The 19820-nt window shown below is 46.5% G+C and overlaps 5 protein-coding genes across 5 annotated transcripts; 2 read left to right on the top strand and 3 right to left on the bottom strand.

Moving 5' to 3' along the window:
• Positions 1-353: 353 nt before the first annotated feature.
• Positions 354-2395, bottom strand: N7495_004107 (protein serine/threonine kinase activating protein nimO; the record flags this gene model as incomplete). Its single annotated transcript, XM_057206758.1, has 3 exons — positions 354-1357; positions 1428-1764; positions 1886-2395. The coding sequence occupies 3 exons, from the start codon at positions 2393-2395 to the stop codon at positions 354-356; spliced, it is 1851 nt and encodes a 616-aa protein (XP_057064438.1).
• Positions 2396-3006: 611 nt separating this feature from the next.
• Positions 3007-4978, bottom strand: N7495_004106 (aminopeptidase P family protein; the record flags this gene model as incomplete). The annotated part of the gene is made up of 10 exons (XM_057206757.1): positions 3007-3036; positions 3086-3212; positions 3265-3383; positions 3435-3656; positions 3719-3752; positions 3802-3845; positions 3902-4291; positions 4340-4500; positions 4558-4722; positions 4780-4978. 10 exons carry the CDS (start codon positions 4976-4978, stop codon positions 3007-3009), a joined length of 1491 nt encoding a protein of 496 aa, XP_057064437.1.
• A 618-nt stretch (positions 4979-5596) lies between these two features.
• On the top strand, positions 5597-10585 carry N7495_004105 (uncharacterized protein; the record flags this gene model as incomplete). Its single annotated transcript, XM_057206756.1, has 4 exons — positions 5597-5945; positions 6002-6540; positions 7062-10124; positions 10184-10585. The coding sequence occupies 4 exons, from the start codon at positions 5597-5599 to the stop codon at positions 10583-10585; spliced, it is 4353 nt and encodes a 1450-aa protein (XP_057064436.1).
• Positions 10586-11609: 1024 nt separating this feature from the next.
• Positions 11610-15474, top strand: N7495_004104 (hybrid sensor histidine kinase/response regulator; the record flags this gene model as incomplete). Its single annotated transcript, XM_057206755.1, has 3 exons — positions 11610-11646; positions 11704-15086; positions 15136-15474. The coding sequence occupies 3 exons, from the start codon at positions 11610-11612 to the stop codon at positions 15472-15474; spliced, it is 3759 nt and encodes a 1252-aa protein (XP_057064435.1).
• A 99-nt stretch (positions 15475-15573) lies between these two features.
• On the bottom strand, positions 15574-17985 carry exg2 (putative exo-beta-1,3-glucanase; the record flags this gene model as incomplete). Its single annotated transcript, XM_057206754.1, has 3 exons — positions 15574-15985; positions 16037-17049; positions 17107-17985. 3 exons carry the CDS (start codon positions 17983-17985, stop codon positions 15574-15576), a joined length of 2304 nt encoding a protein of 767 aa, XP_057064434.1.
• Between the last annotated feature and the right edge of the window lie 1835 nt (positions 17986-19820).

Below are 19820 nucleotides of genomic sequence, written 5' to 3'. Positions count from 1 at the left end.
GAGAAAGGGAATGGTATGAAACGAGTGGACAACCTCGACCAAGGGAGGTTAAGAGTAGGGTGCAAGATCGGTGCAAGATGCTGTCGATTTCGAGCATTACTGATGCAAGGTGAAAAAAAAAAAAAAAAAAAAAATAGAAACTCCACAAATGCAAAAATCGATATCAGGGGTATGGATATGCGATTCAAAGTTTATCATTCCCAAGGGTGACGCATGAAGGTTGAGAATTGAGGCACAGTCTTTTGACACAATAATGGAAAATGGCAAGTCCCAACAGACAAGGAAGCACAAATGGGCAACATCATGTCGACGTAATGCGCAAAGGTGAAATCATACAGTTGATTGTGCTCAGATCATTCCTTGACTGGTCGTTGAAGCTCGTACAACAAGGTATCGAGCTCGTACCAGTTGGCAAGGTTCTGGGCAAACCGACGATGTTTTCGTGTTATGGTGTGCTCTTCGAAGTCATCGAATTTATCCCGACAGTTCTCGCAGTAGCCTGGCTTTGGGTCTCGGCGACGTTCAGTCTTTTTCTTCTGTCCTTCTTTTTGTTCATCTCGTGGTCGCTTGGTGGGTTGCTTCGTGGTGCCCACGACAACAGGACCCCTCTTGGCATAAAAAATCATATCATCATTCTTTGATGTATTTTTTTGCTCAAGGCCATTGCCTGTGGAGGGTCGGCTCATAGATTCAGCGGCAGGACGTTGAGGAGCAGCCATCGATCCAGCTGCAAAGTTAGCAGTGCCCTTCTCGAGAACTTTTCTCTTTAGGCCATGGACCTCTTTGCTAAGACCTGCTCTAGCACCTGGGGTGGCGGCAGTGGATGAGATCATCTGAGACTGAATGGCAGATGTCACATTAGAAGCTTGAACACCCGATGCTGCAGGCTCCTGGCCTGTGAAAAATTGACCTGTACGTGGGTAGTGAGGAGGAATGAAGCTCTCAGAGCTCTTGCGTTCACGATTTTCCTCAGCTGGAGCCTTTACTGTCCGTTCAGCTGGAATGGGAGGCTGTGCAGCCTGTGTAGTCTTGGTCTCCTCAGCTTTGACTTCAACTTTTGCTGTAGCGGCCGTGACGGGGTTTGTCCGGGAGACGGTCCGATTTTTCAGGGCCTTTTTCTCCTTGTAAGCTTGACGCATGCGTTCTCGTTCATAATCCTTCCGGCTTGGAGGTTCCTCAATAAAAGGACACTTTCCCAGTTGCGCACTTCTAAATTGCGGCCAAATGCCTTCTTCCCGCTTAGCAACGCGAGGGTAGTCGCGAACCATGACTGGTTTCGTCTTTTCATTCATATCATGGATATAGATGAAAGGTCCCTTAAAAAAAGTCATCTCCATTGACGCCAGCGGATCACGATCTGAAGGTCCGTTCAATGCCTCCTGCCGAAGAACGCGTGATAAGGCGTTGTCCCCCTTTGGCAGTGGTACCACCGATCGTCTTGCTTCGAGACGTAGACTCATTGGGGTATGAAAGCTCGTTATCGTTGATTGTAAAGATCATACGCTGTAGCTTCTCCAATGCCCATATCTTCATTCCCATTTGTCTAGCACGCTGCAGGACATCCATGCTTCCCTGGTCTCGAGGGGCTCCATTCTTCAACGAAGCGTGTTTGTCAAGCAAGGAAGGGTTCACTGTTTGCATATGAGCATCACCATTAGCGACATCGGCATCCCCCTCGGTCGGGGCGGTAGTTTTGATCTCAGGCGGGATGGGACGAGAAGTAACGACATGGGTGACGACCCGAGAGAAGAATTTCTCCTCACGCTGTATATATTCATTAGCTAAAATCAAGACAATATTTGACAAGAGTCGATCGACTTTCTTCATATTTTTAAACTATGTGAAAGAATTTTGAGCAGGGCATAATTCAACAGGGGAAACTTACAGCTCCAAGGGAGGTGATCTGTCGAGAAAGCTTTCGATGGACATCTTCTGGTAGAGCATCACAGTAAAAGACGAACGAGGGAAAGGCTTTGCGGTAATGACGTTGCCATTGACGAATTGTATCCATTGATTCCGCAGATGCTTTCTCAGTCTTACTTTTTGCTTGTAACTGTCGATCCTTCTCTCTGGCAGCCCATAGCTTTTTCTCGAAGGCAGTAGGCACACCATTTTTGCTCTGACGATGTGCAAAGAGACTAGACTCAATGCCTTGCTGGATAGTCGACTTGCCTCGGGTAGAAGCCCGAGAATCCTGCTCCGCCGCATCCATGACTTGTTTTTTTGGAGGTGGTTGGCCATAAGGAATCTCCATTTGGGTCGATCTCACACGCTTGGCTGGAATGATACCGGATCGATGGGGTGAATTGGTGGCATTCGGTACATTGGCTAGTGGGCGGCGAGTCGACATATTCAGAGAAGTCTGGGGGGACGGCGGAATGAATACAGCAGCCATATGGGAGTAGTGTCTCGTGATTAATGAGCTGAGTTTTATGAGAAGATGAGACAAAAATGAGTGGAGGGGTCGAGGTAGGCCACGCGACGTGCTACACGTCTTGCAGGGCTTAAACAAGGTCACAACTAAAGCATTGCAATAAAGTAGAGAATTTCCTAGGGGTGATGAGAGCAGGCCAAATTAGACTCTGGAAAAGGCAGGGTTGTGTGGGGAGTAAGGGAGTGTTGGTGTTTGGTAAATTGGAGGAGATGAAGGGTCGAAGGGCAAAGTCGTGTGGTGGAGCCGTGCTCCGTTTGTTGTGAGCGTGCGCCAGACAACCGACGTCGCGCGAAGCATGAACATCAACAACTACATTCTTTTGTCGCGTCAAATAAACTTAACTTTTGTATTTATTTTATTTTGATCCTTTAATTTAATTTTGGTACTCAAGATATTTTATAGTTTTCGTATGTTATTATGCTATCAGCCACCCAGCCACAAACGGTTCCAACGTTCCTACTCCGTATACTCGGATAATCAACAACAAAACGGGTTGAATGTTATACATTGGTTTGAAGGGTATTTTGACCACAACTGTACATTTAAGCCCTTACTATTCTACACTTGACTTCTTAGCCACGCAGTGCCTCGATATCATCGACCTGAATATAGGTTAGCATCTAAATGGGAGATAAGTATTCTGAAACCTACCTCCTTGACAGCTTCAGGGGACAGGACAATCGGGTGTTCGTCTCCAATGCACACGGAATCTTCAATACGAATTCCAATCCCCCGGAAATGAGCGGGCCATCGCTCATCGTTAGGCACGTAGATACCACTGTGGACTAATCAGCTTGTGTGGGGCAAAACATGAGGCTATCGACACGCACGGTTCAATAGTAATACACTGTCCAGCCTTGAGGTTGTATCCTCGGGAATATCCAGCACAGTCATGAACATCAAGACCAATATAATGGCCCACGTGGTGTGGGAAAAGAATATTCATTGCCTGGGTATGGTCAGCAACAATTCCCATCTCATACAATATTCTGGATCGTACATTTCCAGACAAATCGAAGCCAAGTTGCTTAAGCTGGTCCTTCAATCCGTTCTCGGCGATGCCGTGTAGTTTATCCAGTGACAAATTTGCGGTTTCACGGCAGAGGGCGAGGCAGGTCCGATGTACATTGAGAACAGCATTGTACAAATCGCGCTGAGGATCCGAGAATTTGCCATTTACTGGCCAAGTTCTTGTAATATCGGAGATATAACCACCAAGCTCCTATTTCTTTTGTTAATTCTAGGCCTTAGGGAAAGGTTTTCAGTAGTAAAGAATCAGCTTACACCTCCACCATCCACGAGAACCAAATCCCCGTCCCTAATAGTTTTGTCAGTTACACTCAATATATCGAAGTCGTTGTACTTACCGAAGAGCATCATCATTTCTAGTATAGTGGATACTCAGGGCGTTCTAGATATATTAGTTCCTTCGCTCTCGATGAGTGATGAGACCTCGGGATCAATTACCTGGCCACCCGCCACAACAGGGACAAAAGCACTACCATCACAGCCATTCAGCTTGAAGTTGTACTCGAGGAATGATGAAAGCTGTTTCTCCAGATCGAATGTTTGTCGCATGGAGTCTGTAAATGCTCTTCCAGACGCTTGCCCCAGCTGACGCAAGTGTACAACCTCGTTCTCACTCTTGAACACTCTCATTCCATTCAGGATAGACTTCAGCGGCTTCACTTTGCGGTGGTCAATATATTTCTTCAGCCTCTCCGATGCAACCGTCGGTCCGTATAGATATCGATGCAATGACGATCGCGCGCCGACAGAGGGAATATCCGAATAAATTTCCGTAGCTCCAGCTACTATCTTGGGTAAGATGTCTCCGATACTTTCGATGTTTCCTGTCTTTCGGGATGTCAGTTACACATTCTGAGCTTGAGAAAGGACACAAACTTCATCTGCGTTGAAGACATCGGTGGCCGCTTGAGTACCAGACCGGGCACCGTCCCAAAGTTCTGCCTTGGAATCCTTTTCTCGCACATATAGGTGGAAGATGTGATTGTCACCAGATCCATCGTTCGCAATAATCGCAAGTGCATTTGGTTCTTTGAATCCTATAGAATCAAACAATCAGCTCAATTCCAGAGGAAATATCTCCATGAAGCACGAACCCGTCAAGTAGAGAAAGTTGGAATCTTGACGGTACTCATGGAAGATTCCTGGAGCATGGTATGTCACTTCAGAAGCAGCCAAAATAGCTACAGCTCCTACGGGAAGCTTGTTGGCCAAACGGGATCGGCGCTGGGCATATTCGAGAGCGGTGATACCGGGTGTAACTAGATTTTAGCAACTCAGTAAAGACATCTCTAGTATTATAGTCAAATATCACATACGTTCTCCAGGGCTGAGGATATGAGGGTGTGTCTCATGCAATGGTTGTCCGAATTTGAGCTCCGATGCCGCAACAGAGGAAGCGTATGTCCGACGAGGGTTATAAAGGCAAGGGCGTATTGAACGGGTGACTGCACGTGGGGCTGCACGCAGCTGCAACGTGCATTGTCTGAAAATTGACCTGTATTTGGCCATACTCATCCAAACAGCAAAATATTGAACGTGGATTAATTCCGCCGTTGTTTTAAGTCCGAGCGGTACTAGTACAAGGCCACCGCTTGACCGCTTGATATACCGCTTTCAACTCTTAGTGTACTGCCGCTTCTTAGCGGTGTGTAGGAGGAGAACTTAAAATGGGCATATATGCCATAAATGGGCTAATATTATCGTAACGGGAACAATGGTCAGGCAACAAACAACAGAGGAAATAAGCAAGGCCCCTGCACTAAGGACGCCATACTTTCAAAGTAGACCACCCACTTTTCTTTTTTTACTAAACAGCTTTAATTAGGATATTATTAGGTTATTTCCGTTTTGATAAAAATTTGAGGTTAGCGTTCGAAACCGACTACGCGCTTTTTCTTTTTTATACTTCTCGACCTCCGAAAGCGGTACACTATGGCAGAATGAGTCCTTGTCAAAGTATCAAACTTGACGGATGGTTAAATAGGGTCATCACCTTGGAACTAAACCCTGCATTTTGGGGGCTAGATCACCTGATTCACCTCTAAGAGACTAAGATATCTATCTAGGTCCACTATTTCCTTGACTTTTTAATATCATTTTAATAGAGTTACGTGCATCTTAATCCATCTTCAAATGTCGATTCCAGCAAAACAGGCTGCCTTGTCGGTTCCACCTGTAGATCTCCTATCATTCAACGAATACTTGAAAGGCTGCCGTCGTATCATTGCCCTGCTAGGAGCTGGTATTTCTGCATCTTCAGGTCTGCCTACTTTTCGAGGTGCTGGAGGACTCTGGCGATCCTACGATGCAACCTCCCTAGCAACCCCGGAGGCGTTTACTGCCAACCCAGGACTTGTATGGCAATTCTACAGCTATCGCCGACATATGGCATTGAAAGCAGATCCCAACAGAGCACACTATGCATTGGCTGAGCTCTCGCGAAGGAACAAAAACTTTATAACTTTATCTCAGAATGTTGATGGTACTGAAATAACCGTTGCTTGCCCATACATATCCATGTTAATGTTTACCACCTAGGGCTTTCTCCACGAGCACATCACCCAGCAGAACAGTTGCATCTACTCCATGGGTCTCTTTTCGATGTCAAATGTACTTCCTTCTACTGTGACTACTCTCGGAAGAACGATTTCACCGATCCAATTGTCCCCGCATTGGATATTCGAACAGGATCGGGTTCAGCTTCATTGCAGCGAATATTGGGGCATGGGAGTGAAGTTGATATCTCTGATGCCAGCATTTCAATCCCCAAACTGACACCAAGTGACTTGCCCAAATGCCCCAAGTGCGACGGCCTTTTGAGACCTGGGGTAGTCTGGTTTGGAGAGGGTCTACCTTCTGACACACTTACTGCAGTTGATGACTGGATGAATGAGGCCCCAGTGGATCTTATTTTGGTCATCGGCACTAGTTCACGCGTATGGCCAGCCGCAGGATACGTTGATGATGCCAGAGAGAAGGGCGCTAGAGTTGCTGTGGTCAATATGGATCCAGATGACATCCCGGGTGGTAGCTTGGAAGAGGGAGATTGGTTCTTCCAAGGGGATGCAGGTGTCATAGTTCCCGAGCTCTTGAAAAGTATCATTGGGGAGATCTAGTAATCAACTTCAGCTTAGGTATCGATCTCGGCTCCTTCGCCGAGCACATATTCCAATGTTAAATTCATCCCAAAAAGCCCAAACCAGGGATTGAGTCAAGTTGCCATCGATCCAAAACTTGATAAGAAAATTAAAAGAATTAAATTAAATTATACACAGACCGTTAAGGATTAATATAAGACAGTAAAGTAGAGCTTCCAGGTTTGTCTCCTATTGCTGCCTAAGGCGACCACGCGTTGCTAAGGCAATCAGATCCAAACAAGCATAATCGATAACGTCGACCCGCCATTATTTTTCAACACCCCACTATTTGTCACTCGCTTCCTTCGATTTTCCATTAGGGAAGTTTTGATTTGAGGTAAATTAACTTCCTTGGCGTTTTATAACGCGATTCTGCTACTCAAATACCTGTCAATCGAAACCATCAATCCCCACTACACAACGTCAGGTGGAAGATTGCAATACTAACGACTAAAACGCAGGGACTTCATACTGTATCTTCAAAAGAGACCTCTCGTGTTGATCATCAGCTTGTCGTTTACCAGTATACTCAAAACTTTATCGAACTCGACTATATCTCAACCGCAGCCATGGCTAGAGAAAGTGACGCCCCGGGCGATTCCTTCACCCCAAGACGGCCGAAAGAAAACCCACAGGCTGCAGTATCCCAGCAACATGAATTTGGAAAACCTTCGCCGATGGGCCCTCAAAGGTCCAACCACCTTTTTAATATCCCCAAGCAAAATAAAGCACGCGTAGAACATCATCGTCCTCATCCATCACAAAATCCTCCAGTCCAACCAGGTGGGCCATCATCCCAGACTCAACGTCCGCAACCGCAGCCAGGTTATCAACCTGGAGCTCCCCAAAGCCAGCGCCCGCCGGTATCCCATCGAGGTGCTCCATTCGATCCTTTCAAACCTGTGAGACCATCTGCATATGGTGACAATAAGATAGATCTTACAGGAGCGACTCCTATCAAGCGTCCTGGAACTGTCACATGGGCCACCCCCAAAGCCCCAAGACAGTTGTTCACGTCCAAGCCCTCTAACGCGTCGAGAGCCTCGAGCAATATTCAAAACTTCATGAACCTCACAGAACACGAGAATTTTTCTACCCAACGGAGAGACCAGGTGTCAACCTTCGGTGTTTTAGACTACGATGGCTACGTTGATGTGGCCAAGACCAATGAAGAAATGAAAGCTTTGCTCGAGGGTGTCATCGAAGATGACGAGGAGGAAAAACCCCGATCAAAAAAGGGCAAGAAGAAGAATCAAAAGAAACAATCTAAACAGGCCAAACAATCACCTACAATTCCGGAAGTAATAGCCGACACAAGTGATGATCTTGATGATCTAGCTGCTCAGCTACAGGGAGTCACTGTCAGCGACACTAAACTAGAAGCATCGGAGGTTGGCGACAATACAAAAGTGACACCCGCGGAAATATCTGAAGTTGAGGCAAAAGATGAAATCAAAAACGGATCAGACGAAGAAGAAGAAGATGACGACGATGAAGACGAAGACGAAGACGATGCAACTATCGAAGGCTTGAAAGTCACTCTGCTTCCTCACCAAGTAGATGGCGTCCAATGGATGTCTGACAAAGAGACAGGCCCACGTAAAAAAGGAATCTTGCCCAAAGGCGGTATCCTCGCCGACGATATGGGTCTGGGTAAGACTGTCCAGGCTATTTCATTGATGCTCAAGAACCCCAAAACCGAAAACGACGAACACAGCGATAAAACCGAACCGGCTTCCAACAAAGATGATGCTAAGAATAATGGTGCGAAGAATGATGATGAGCCTGCTGTTCGTGTCAGCAAAACTACTCTCGTCATCGCCCCCTTAGCTCTCATCAAGCAATGGGAAGCTGAGATTGCTGACAAAGTTGAAAAGACTCATGCACTCCGTGTCTGTTTGTATCATGGGACCAACAGAGCGAAGGCTGCCGCTTCCTTGGACAGCTATGATGTTGTCATCACTACGTATGGAACTCTTACCTCGGAACACGGAGCGGTCGCAACTGCGAAGAAGAACAAGTCCGGTATCTTCTCGATGTACTGGTATCGAATCATCCTTGATGAAGCCCATACAATCAAGAACCGAAATGCCAAGGCGACCCAAGCAGCTTGTGCTTTGAATGCTAAGTACCGATGGTGTTTGACAGGAACACCACTGCAGAACAACCTCGACGAGCTGCAAAGTCTGATCAAATTCCTTCGTATCAAACCATACGATGACCTTGCCGCCTGGCGTGAGCAAATTAGTAAACCCATCGCGAATGGCAAAGGAGGCCTAGCCATTCAGCGTTTGCAGATCTACTTGAAAGCTTTCATGAAGCGCCGTACCAAGGATATCCTCAAGCTGAACAACGATCTCAAGCCTGATGATTCTGAAGACGATGGAAAGCCCAAGAAATCATCTCACGGGTTCCAGATTACCAAGCGTGAGGTCATTAAGGTGAATGCTGAATTCATGGATGGGGAGTTGAACTTCTATAAACGCCTTGAGCAACGCACCGAAAACAGGTTGGAGCAAATGATGGGTGGAGCTAAGGTGGACTATGCAGGTGCCTTGGTCCTGCTTTTGCGTCTTCGTCAAGCCTGCAACCACCCAGAACTCGTCAAAAGTGACTTGGCCGCAGACAAGGATGTTCTTTTGCAAAATGGAAATCCCAGCAGCCAACCGGCCGCATCAAAGCAGGACGACTTGGACAGTGTTGCCGACCTTTTCGGTGCCCTGAGTGTGTTGACAAAGAAGTGCGATGTGTGTCAAACTGAGCTCAGCCAGGATGAATCCAAGAACGGTGCCTCTCGTTGCAACGACTGCGAGGCCGATTTGAATACCAACTTCATGATCAAAGAAAAGAAGACACACAAGTCGAAGAAAGAACACAAGAAGAGTAACGAACGTGTTGAACCTGAAGTGACTCGTGCCTCACGAAAGAATAGACGAGTGATCCTGGACAGCGATGATGAGGACGAGGAGGATGGCGAGTGGATTGTCCCAGAGGGCCAACGAAATGTGCCTCAACTTGAATCCGATGATGAGGAAGCAGAAGGCGGCGGAGAGTGGCTCGATTCCGATGATTCAGAGACTGATGACGATTTTCCTGACTCACCATCTGGAAAGAGGAGCAAACCCATCGCTCTGAGCGGTTCAGAAGAAGATTCGGAGGAATCTGACTCCGGCGAGAATATTTACGGGAACGGCGATCTCACGGGCGAAGGAGGAGAGTTACCTTCAACCAAGATCCGTCACCTGATGAAGATCCTGGACGAGGAGGTTGCCGACTATAAGTTTATTGTTTTCTCAGTCTTCACGTCAATGCTCGATAAGATTGAGCCGTTCTTGAACAGCGCGAATATTGGATTTGCGCGGTATGATGGTGGCATGAGAAATGACCACCGCGAGGCCAGTCTTAACAAACTCAGAAACAACCGCGGCACTCGAGTATTGCTCTGCAGTCTACGCGCCGGTGCATTGGGTCTTAATTTGACCGCTGCTAGTCGCGTGGTCATCATGGAACCATTTTGGAATCCTGTAGGTCTAACACTTCGCTGAATATATGATATGAGAATACACTCTGACTTTTTGAGCAGTTCGTCGAAGAACAAGCTATCGACCGTGTCCACCGTCTCAATCAGACGATCGACGTGAAAATCTACAAAATGATTATCAAAAATACTGTGGAGGAGCGAATTGTCGATTTGCAGGATCGTAAACGGGAGCTAGCCAACGCGACCATCGAGGGCAAGGCTAGCGCCGGAAAGCTGACAATCCGTGATATGATGGCTCTGTTCGGCCATGATGCGGAGAGTAAATACATCGACACGCAAAAGGGCCTAGACTTGAAAAAGCGAGTGGGCCTATTGGAATCTGCCGAAGAGTCTACTTCTCCCTATCCCACACAGCCTGTTATGCGACCTGATACTCGTACTCAGGAACGTCGGCAGACAAGCCGATCTACACCCGAGGATCCTATTTACGGTCGACGTTGGTGAATGATTCATGAGATGACGAATCTATCTTAGACGGATCAGGGTAAGGATTTTGGACGTTTCTGAGCGTAGGCTCTGGATTTAGAGAATCACGACCAATTTCCAAATTTGTGGCGTTGAGAAACAATTACTTGTTTATCTTTTTATTCTATCACTTGTCTTATATTCCTAGCTATTTTCATCTTTCATTTTCCTGTTGAATCATATGAAATTCAATTGTTAACGTACTGGAATGGTGTCCACTGTGTGTACTTCATCCATCCATGACCCCTCTAGATACCTGAATATTGATCGTATGCATGTATAGACATACTGAGGCTGAGTTCGGGATATAAGCCCGCTAGTAATATCGTTAGAGGCGATGTAAGATATCTGGGTGTCCATGGATGTCAAGATTACGTGCTGACTGGAACGATGCTCCGATCCAAAGAAGCCATATCAGCATCGTCCCGATCACAACCACCCATCTTCAGTGGCGCTTGAATTATTTCCACATGTCGTCCATCAATTATAACAAACTATATAATATACGGTTCTCACTTGAGTTTTCTACGGAAAGCTCATATTTCAAGAGTGATATCAACCTCCAAGGTTCACCAACCCTCTTCTGCAATAAGCAAACAAGGCTATAGATATTCAATAATATACAACTAAGATCTAAAATGAAAACCTGACCGCCAACTCAGTAATCCCGAAGTCCTTCCCCACGATCTAGCGTGACAACCTTGGAACTATTGCCATCTTGATACTCACCCTTGGTTAATGTGGGCTAGGGCTCATTAAAAGAGTATTCCTAGTGGCGGCCCCTGGTGAACCGGAGCCATAGACCGTGACACCTTCATAGATGATTGGTCAACTTTCAACGGAGAAAATTAGAGAGGTCAGCTATTTCGTTCTCGAAGGCGAGATCTGGGGAAAGCATGGCCGTGAACTCGGTATTTTTCTAATGACTTTCAATACTATTCCTCTTTAGCGGTGGAAGTGATTCAGTTCAATCTCAATAATCCTGGATTAGTCACTCTTATTAATGTTCTGCCTCGATAAATGTCCACGACCATTTTTAGGTGAGTTAAACTGATATTACTGCTGTCATAGGTAGTACTAACTGGTGTTGATGGTAGAATCTACCTTCATTCAACAATCAAGGATCCAGATGGGCACCTCTATCCCAAGGGAAGTGGATCTAGCAGAATGCCGCAATTCTGATGAATGGAAGTTCATTTTCGAGGATCAAGATGGCGAAAGTCGAGGGCATGAGGCCCAAAGGACCAGGGATTCATCGATCCGAACCTCTTTTAGCCTCTGCTCAGGACTGACGTCCAACTCTGAGCTCAAACTTCCTCAGCTGAGTGATAATATTGTGGAGAGATTGTTTCCAGTCCGATCAGTCATTTCGTTCGATTCCAAGTCATCAGCGCTTCATACCCCTCCTCTTGATAAGCTACAGAGTCCAACATCGCCAATTCTAGGAGCCCACCAGAAAAAGAAATTGGCAGGTGACAAATCTGAAGTGTCAGAAGAGATATTAACTGTGAAATCATCGAAAACATATGGCGATGAACGAGCGATACCTAAACGTCCAGCGTATAGTACTCGCATGGACCTCCCCAAGAGAAAGTTCTCTGGATCATCCTCATCCTCAGTGCTACCAACTCTGCATAATCTCACTCCGTTTCTCAATAAGTCGCATCATCCCGTGGATGAGACATGTGAAGTTTCAAATCTCGATGGACAGTTACGGGACACGATAAATGAAGGGAGAAGCCTTTTGTCAACGAACATCTTGAATCAAGGTTTGGGGCCTTCGAAAGAATATGAAGGCCTGGCCATTCAGCCACTCGGTGTACTGCTGGTTATCTGTGAGTCTGAAAAGAACCTCACCGTCCAGATTGCCAGCGACAATTCAGAGGAGATATTGGGGTATTCATGTGACGAACTGTTTGAGCTGAAGTCCATATGCAACATCTTGGACCCAGCGCACAGAGCCATCTTTAGATCTCATGCAAAGGTCGTCCTTAGTGATGACTTCGACCTTGAACTTTGCGGCCCGGAGGTCTTTTCTCTCTCTATACCAGCTCCTGGTGTGGGTTCCAGAGGCATGTGGTGTACGATGCACACCAACAAGAGGAATCGAATCTATGTCATTTGCGAACTGGAGCCTGACAATCATCTACCTCCATTATCTGACCAGAGCTTCCAATATTACCCGTGCATCAAAGATAATGTTCAAGTGTCAGTGGACACAGCACGGAACACAAAACCATTGGAGTCAGAGCTCTTGAATGCGCTCCCTTGTATCCTGCAGCAAATATCAAGTGTCCAATCACTTGAAGCACTGATTCAACACAGTGTTTCCAGCTTAAGACAGCTTACTGGGTTCGACAAAGTCAATATGTACCATTTTGACAGCGATTGCAATGGCATTGTTATTGCAGGTTCGATAAACCCATCTTTTGACATAGAGTCCTGCGAGGGTATTCAATTTGAGGAACTGTCGTTTCCTCCAAGTACGAAGAAAAAATATCTCCGAAGCAGCGTCGCGTTCTCCTATCGCAAAAGCAGAGGTACAGCAAGGCTTGCCTTTCGAGAAAATACTAGCAACATAGGGTTAGACTTATCTCACTGCTACCTTCCCGTGGCATCGGATTCCTTGAAGTATCATACTGGATCTCGGGTCTATGCCTACATGTCAATTGGAATAACCGTTTTCGGGAAACTCTGGGGCCTGATATCTTGCTTATCATTCACCGAAAGTTTCAGACTACATCCTCCTGTTCAACGGGTGTGTTGGCTCTTGGGTAATACTATCTCGAGTAACATTGAGAGATTATCCTACACGTTGCCTTCCCAAGTTCCAAAAAAAGGCAGTTTTATTGGCGAGGTACAGTTCAAAACACCTTACAGTGATCTTCTGGGACTTTTTAGGGCGGACTATGCCGTAGCTTCTGTGTTAGATGAGACCAAGATTCTAGGAGAACCAACAGACTCACAAGAAGCTCTGGCTATGCTGGAGTATCTGCGGGCGAAGAAGCCATCCATAGTCTTATGGTCCTCGGACATTGTCTCTGATTTTGAAGACCTTGATTACTCGCCTGGGTTTCAGCATCTTGCTGGTTTCCTCTTTGTTCCCCTTTCGACGGATGGATCAGACTTCATCGTTTTCTTTCGAAGTGACTTCAGTGCTGAGGGATTCCAAACGGATCGACAAACTGAATGGTCTGCGGCTGAATTCGGGAAGGCTTCAATTCTGCCTTTGCTTTATCGAACATTCACAGAAGCATGGCAAGAAAAAGAAGCCAAGAGACAGAGCAACCAACTTATGCGATTACTTCTCACAAACGCAGCCCATGAATTCCGCACACCTCTGAACGCGATTATCAACTATCTTGAAATCGAACTGGATGGAAATCTCAATCAAGAAACCAGGGAGAATCTTTCAAGGTCGCACTCGGCCTCCAAGTCTCTTGTTTACATTATCAATGATCTCCTTGATCTTACGAATGCAGAGAACGGCCAAAGTCTGATGAAAGAGGAAGCTTTCAGTCTCTCGGAAACTCTTCGTGAAGCAACTGATATCTTTTGCGAGGAAGCCCGGCAGAAGGAAGTCTGTCTGCAAGCTGTGCAACGTTCCCCACTGCCCCAAGTTCTTGGAGACCAACGACGTGTGCGCCAGGTGATAACAAATCTGATCGGTAATGCCGTGCAGTATACATCAAATGGAGCTGTCACCATTGTATCTCGTACTTTACTTGATCATTGGGAGCCCGGACACATCGTCGTCGAAGTAGCAATCCATGATACCGGCTCAGGTATGTCCCACGAGGCGGTTGAGACGTTGTTTTGCGAACTAGAGCAGGTATCCAACAAGGGACATGTACAAGACACCAACAGTTACAAGGACAGTTCTTACCCTTCGAGTTTGGAGACTGGCAGTGTTCTTGGATTGGGCCTTGCGTTGGTCGCTCGAATTGTCAGGAACATGGACGGACAGCTCAGTCTGAGATCAGAGGAAGGAAAGGGGAGCTGCTTCAAGCTCAGACTCAAGTTTCCAACCTTATCTCACGATGAGATGTCGGTACACTCCTTCAATGATTGGGATTCAAAATCGAGTGGAGTTTCACGTGATACGCTGTCATATAAGAATGAAAGCCCGGAGAAAAATGTCGACATTGCTTACCATTTTGATGATATCACTTTATCAGAATCTGGTCAATGGCAAGAAAGCAACTTGTTTGTAAATGTTCATCACCTCGACTGCAAAAACGAAGACTCAACAAACTTGATTACAGCCAACCCTCTAAAAAGCACTGAATCTCAGCGATCAGGTAACCGAGATCGACTCAATATCCTCGTTGCCGAAGATGATCCTATAAACAGCTCTATTGTGCGAAAGAGACTAGAAAAGCTCGGCTATTCTGTGTTTATGACTAGCAATGGCAAGGAATGCGCTGCCAAATATCGAGAAAGCCCAAAAGCTTTCGATGTAGTGATGATGGACCTTCAGGTATCATATTCTGTTCAAATGTCCATTTCCAAAGACTAACCTCTTCCAGATGCCCATTGTCGACGGCCTGAGTGCCACCAGGATGATCCGTGAGTATGAGCTACAAATTTTGAAACAGCCGAAATTGTTTCAAATTGAGCCCGGCCATCGAATAGCTGTTTTCGCTGTATCAGCATCATTGATGGAAAAACACTGGCCGATATACGTGGATGTTGGTTTTGATGGGTGGATTACAAAACCTATTGATTTTCAGCGTTTCCATTCACTTCTCAGAGGAGTCAGATCCACTGAACATCAAAGAACATGTGCCTATCAACCCGGAATGTGGGAGCATGGGGGTTGGTTCGAAGGCTGGCAGGCGACAAGCGAAAAAAGTAATGTTGGATAAGGAAAAGTTGCTGATCATTTTGACCAATTGTCCATGCAATATTGTACAGAGAGAGATATATATATGTCATTAGAAGGAGGAAATATTGAAAGAACATGATCAATAGACCTCCGATAGTCCCGAGAAATCGGGCACTGTATCGCCGCATTTGAAAGTTCGCGTGTATGCTTTACTAGGCATGAACCCATTCTTCCAGGCGGTTCGATAACTCCACTGGGCAGCCGATTCTGTACGCCAGGTCCAGTAGAACCAGCCCATGGCAGTCTCGAAGACGGACATTTGCGCTTCGGCATAAGTCAGCAGCCACTTCTTGTAAGTGGATGAGTAGGTTGATACATCTGCAGTAACATCATCACAGCTGCATGTCTTAGCGTCTGCTGTCGGGCAGTATTGAGTCGTGGAACTTGTGTCGTAAGTTCCTTCCCAGCGCGTACCTCGGCCAACATTGTTGAGGTATTTGCCGCAATCTGTATCAGCTTGTGACCATTCACCACAAATTGTAGGCCCCCAGCTAGAAAAATATTTTAGTTTTTGTACGATAAATATCAGCAGATCTACTTACCCATTCGTTGTGCTATTGATAGCCTCGATCATTGTGTACCAGCTGCTGCAAATCAGCTCGATTTTTCGAGTATGGTTCAAGACGATTTCTCCCGTGTTGAAAGTCGTGTACTGGTGCGTGTCCAGATACATGTTATCTGGATGATCCTTGAACATTGTGTCCCATTTGTCAAGATTGAGGAAGCCATCATGAAAGATGACTGTAGAGTTGAGACCATTGCTACGGACAAGCTCCGTTGCGTCATGGGTCCAGTTAAGAACCTTTTCAGTGGGCAGTGAGAGCATGAGGGGTTCATTAGCAAGTCCGTACATCGTCACGATGTTTTTGTATCGGTCCTGAGAGAAAAAAGTTGAAAGTTGATCATGGATTGCGAGGGACCGATTGCGGTTGAGGTCCCCATCTGTTCCATTTAGCCAGGCAATCTTGCCCAGGCGACCGCTGTGATTCCATCCATTTTGACTGCCTGGAAGTCCGTGGAGGTCGAGATTGACACGTAGTCCGTACTTGCGACACCATTCGATTGCACGAAGGAGATAGCGCCAGGATACCTTGGGCAGGTAAGGGTCCCCGTCATATGTTGTGACTGCCCAGTACGAATACTGAAGACGAACGTGGTCTAGCCCGGCATCTCTGATCTCAGCAAAATCTGATTCGGAGTAAAACTCGGAGTAGTGCTTTTCAATAGTCGTGTTCAACTTATCTCCCAGCTTCTCGCTGAGCGTCCATTCATCAATAATACCTTCATCACTTGAGTAGACATCGAATAGAGATGGCATAATCCAGGGCTCGATCGAAAGCCAACCGCCAATGTTGACGCCACGAATAGGCTGCGAACCATATGGAAATGATTCATTCAAAGGTGGAACGTTACTGTTTGCTCTGGCAGAGTCATCCCATGATGAATTGAGGCCCATGATATACAGTCCACCAATTGTCGCGTTGGTAAATGTGACATTGAAACCCTCTGTGTCGTACCAAGTGTATGGATCTATTACAGTTCCCGCTGCATAAGACTGGAAGATTACAAGTTAGAATCACCGTTTGATTTGGTTGCGTTGCATTTGACTCACTGGGATACTCGCACGACTAATGCTGTCCAAATTGTTATTAGAAGGGCTGGAAGATGTTGAAACGATTGAACTCTCACTAGAGCTTGAGTTGTTCTTTTTGTGAGAGGTGAGAAGTACGACGGGGACTATGATAGCAATTGACAGTAACACTGCTAGTATAGCACCAACAACGATTCGTTTCTTCCTGGACCAATTTGCCCAGAATTTCCAGAAAGGTCTTGTTCCGTCAACAGAGCTTCCAGTCCAGCTGGTTTCATCTTTCCAATGCTCTTCCATAGCAGCACCGCCACCTCCACGACGGCGTACCTTGGTATCAGCACTCCGGCCTTCTTCTAGATATGCGCCAGACACAACTCTAGCGCCAGACTTATGCCTCGATCCGCCCTCCATCAGCTCGGCTCCGAGAACTGCAGTGTCAACACCTGCTAGCGCAGCCTTTTTGCGTTTTCGACGCTCTCTGCGAGCTTGGTCGCGGGCTCTTTGCTCCTCTTCCCAGTCCTCATGCTCCGGCTCATTAACCAGTCGAGCTAGTTCATCGGCACTAAGAAGATTAGCCCTACTATCTGCCGACTCCATACTTTGATGCTTTATTGAATTGACAGTAGGCTGCATTGCGTCTCTTTCGCGTTCACGGTCCAGCTCTCTCTCTCGCCGCCGCCGCTCTCGCCTTCTTTGGCGCCGAGCCTCTGCTTCTTCATCTTCATCTCTCGCGTGGCGATGTCGCTCCCTAGTCTCCACTACGGGACTTCCCTCATCCTCTGTAAGATCCCAAGGTCTGCGGTATCCTCCTCGGCGTTCAGTTCCACGTTCGCGCCCGCGATCACGGGTCCGATCTCGAGAATGACCACCATGGCGGTCGCGGCTGCGAGATTGTGACATGAGAAGCCAAGCTCAGAATCAGACCGGTAAAAAAAGGATATGCGGCTTACGCGCTGCAGCCAATCGTATCTTCTGCGTTTCAGCAAAGAATGCTCGGAGCCTCAGACTCAGGGTGAAGGAATGTGAATTACCCCGCGAAACGTGTTCGCAAGAGGAATGTGCACTTGTACTTGGGCGAGATTGAAATCGAAGATCTGGCTTTGTCGGCTCGCATCTGAGATAGATGAGTGGAATTAGTTAAGTGAGGAAGATCGCACTGAATTGTCCTCGAAGGGAGTGAGTGTTTGTTCGTGGCAGAACTTCGGCGTTTCTTGTTTTTGTTGTTTTTCTTTTCCCTAATCGCGTTAGTGTACCAGCAGGTCAACTAAATAAGTCCGTTGGTACTAAATCCTGCGAGACTGGTAGTTTGACAGGTTTGGTTAATCTGTTTTAAAGACGGCCCCCGATGTTGGTTCGTATAACAACTCATACTGGGATCGACATTGAATTGTTGCCGAGCAACAAATGGTGGACCTCGGTGTGGAGTGCTATACGTCATGAGATATTATTAGGAGAATTGGCACTAAGTTAAATAGTGGAAGTACTTTTGTTTTTAATCACTGAATAAAGTATTTCACCACTGAACGGGTCACACTACTGAACGGGTCAGTTTGACCCACTTATTTTTATGAATCCCAATAACTCCATTATTTACTATGTAATATAGTAAAAAAAAACTACTGAATGGGCCTACTAGGACAGGTTTCCCTCCTATGTCCAGGTGTCTTACATATCCCACACCGGCGTTGGGTTACAGGCGCCCTTACAGGCGCCTGGCCCTCTTGTAAATTGGCATCATTAAGTTTAGGGCCACCATTCGACGCGTCAACCAGGTCTAATCCCTCCTGAATTGTAAGACCCCCTACTACTGTTAATTGACGATTCGGACGTTCTTTTTGTTTTTTCTTTTTCTCATGGGCGGCGCGTAAATCTCTGTTTTCCAGGCGTAAGAGAGCATTCTCTTGATATAGGTAATTTGCACCCTTTACTATCTGGTCTAATGCTCTCTTAGATGGTGTTGGTGGCGTTCGAGATACAGTGCGTAATATAGCTTGGTGTTGACGTCGTAAATCTTTCTGCGTCCTAGGCGTCTTAGGTGTCCAATTTCGACTTGAATCGCTTCCTATAGAGGGTGGTGGTGGTGGTGTATCGACGCGCATAGTAAGCTTTTTTAACACCCTAGTAGGGTCAAGTGGCACGATTCCAGTTGCAGCAAACGCATTAGAAGCAGATGCAAATGCTTCAATACGCGCAGTAGGATATATCTCTAGGAAATCTCCTTTACTAATGTGGGAAAAACCAAGCTCTACTCTAGACTCAACCAGCCGAGAATAAGAGCGTTTTAACACCGCAAAACACCCAACATCAAGAGGTTGAAGAAGATGAGACGCATGCGCAGGCATACATAATGGTATAATATCATGCTCCTGGCAGATTTTGTCGAAATCAGGTGTTAAATGGCTACCATGGCCATCTAAGATCAGAAGGCGATACCGTCCTTTAGTACGAGCAGTAGCAGGTATAAAGAGCTTTTCAAGCCAACGGAGCCCTATTTGATTTGATGTCCAGCCATTAGGACTAATCTCAAGACGCCAATTAGGTGGTAAACCTAGATCAGGAGCAAACCAGCTCTGCATCATCACCTTACCCTTAAAGATAATACAGGGTGGAGGTGCGTAACCAGACGCGCCTAAACACTCTATCACAGTAACCCATTCCCGGTTACCAGGCTGTTTTTTTGCGCGTTTACCATAATAACCAGCTCTAGTAACCACTCTCGCGGTCGCACATCGTCC

This window comes from Penicillium taxi (assembly GCF_028828555.1).
Source record: "Penicillium taxi strain IBT 34144 chromosome Unknown utg000003l_segment0_segment0, whole genome shotgun sequence".
Lineage (NCBI taxonomy): Eukaryota > Fungi > Ascomycota > Eurotiomycetes > Eurotiales > Aspergillaceae > Penicillium > Penicillium taxi.
This window is presented reverse-complemented; position numbering and strand designations above follow the sequence as displayed.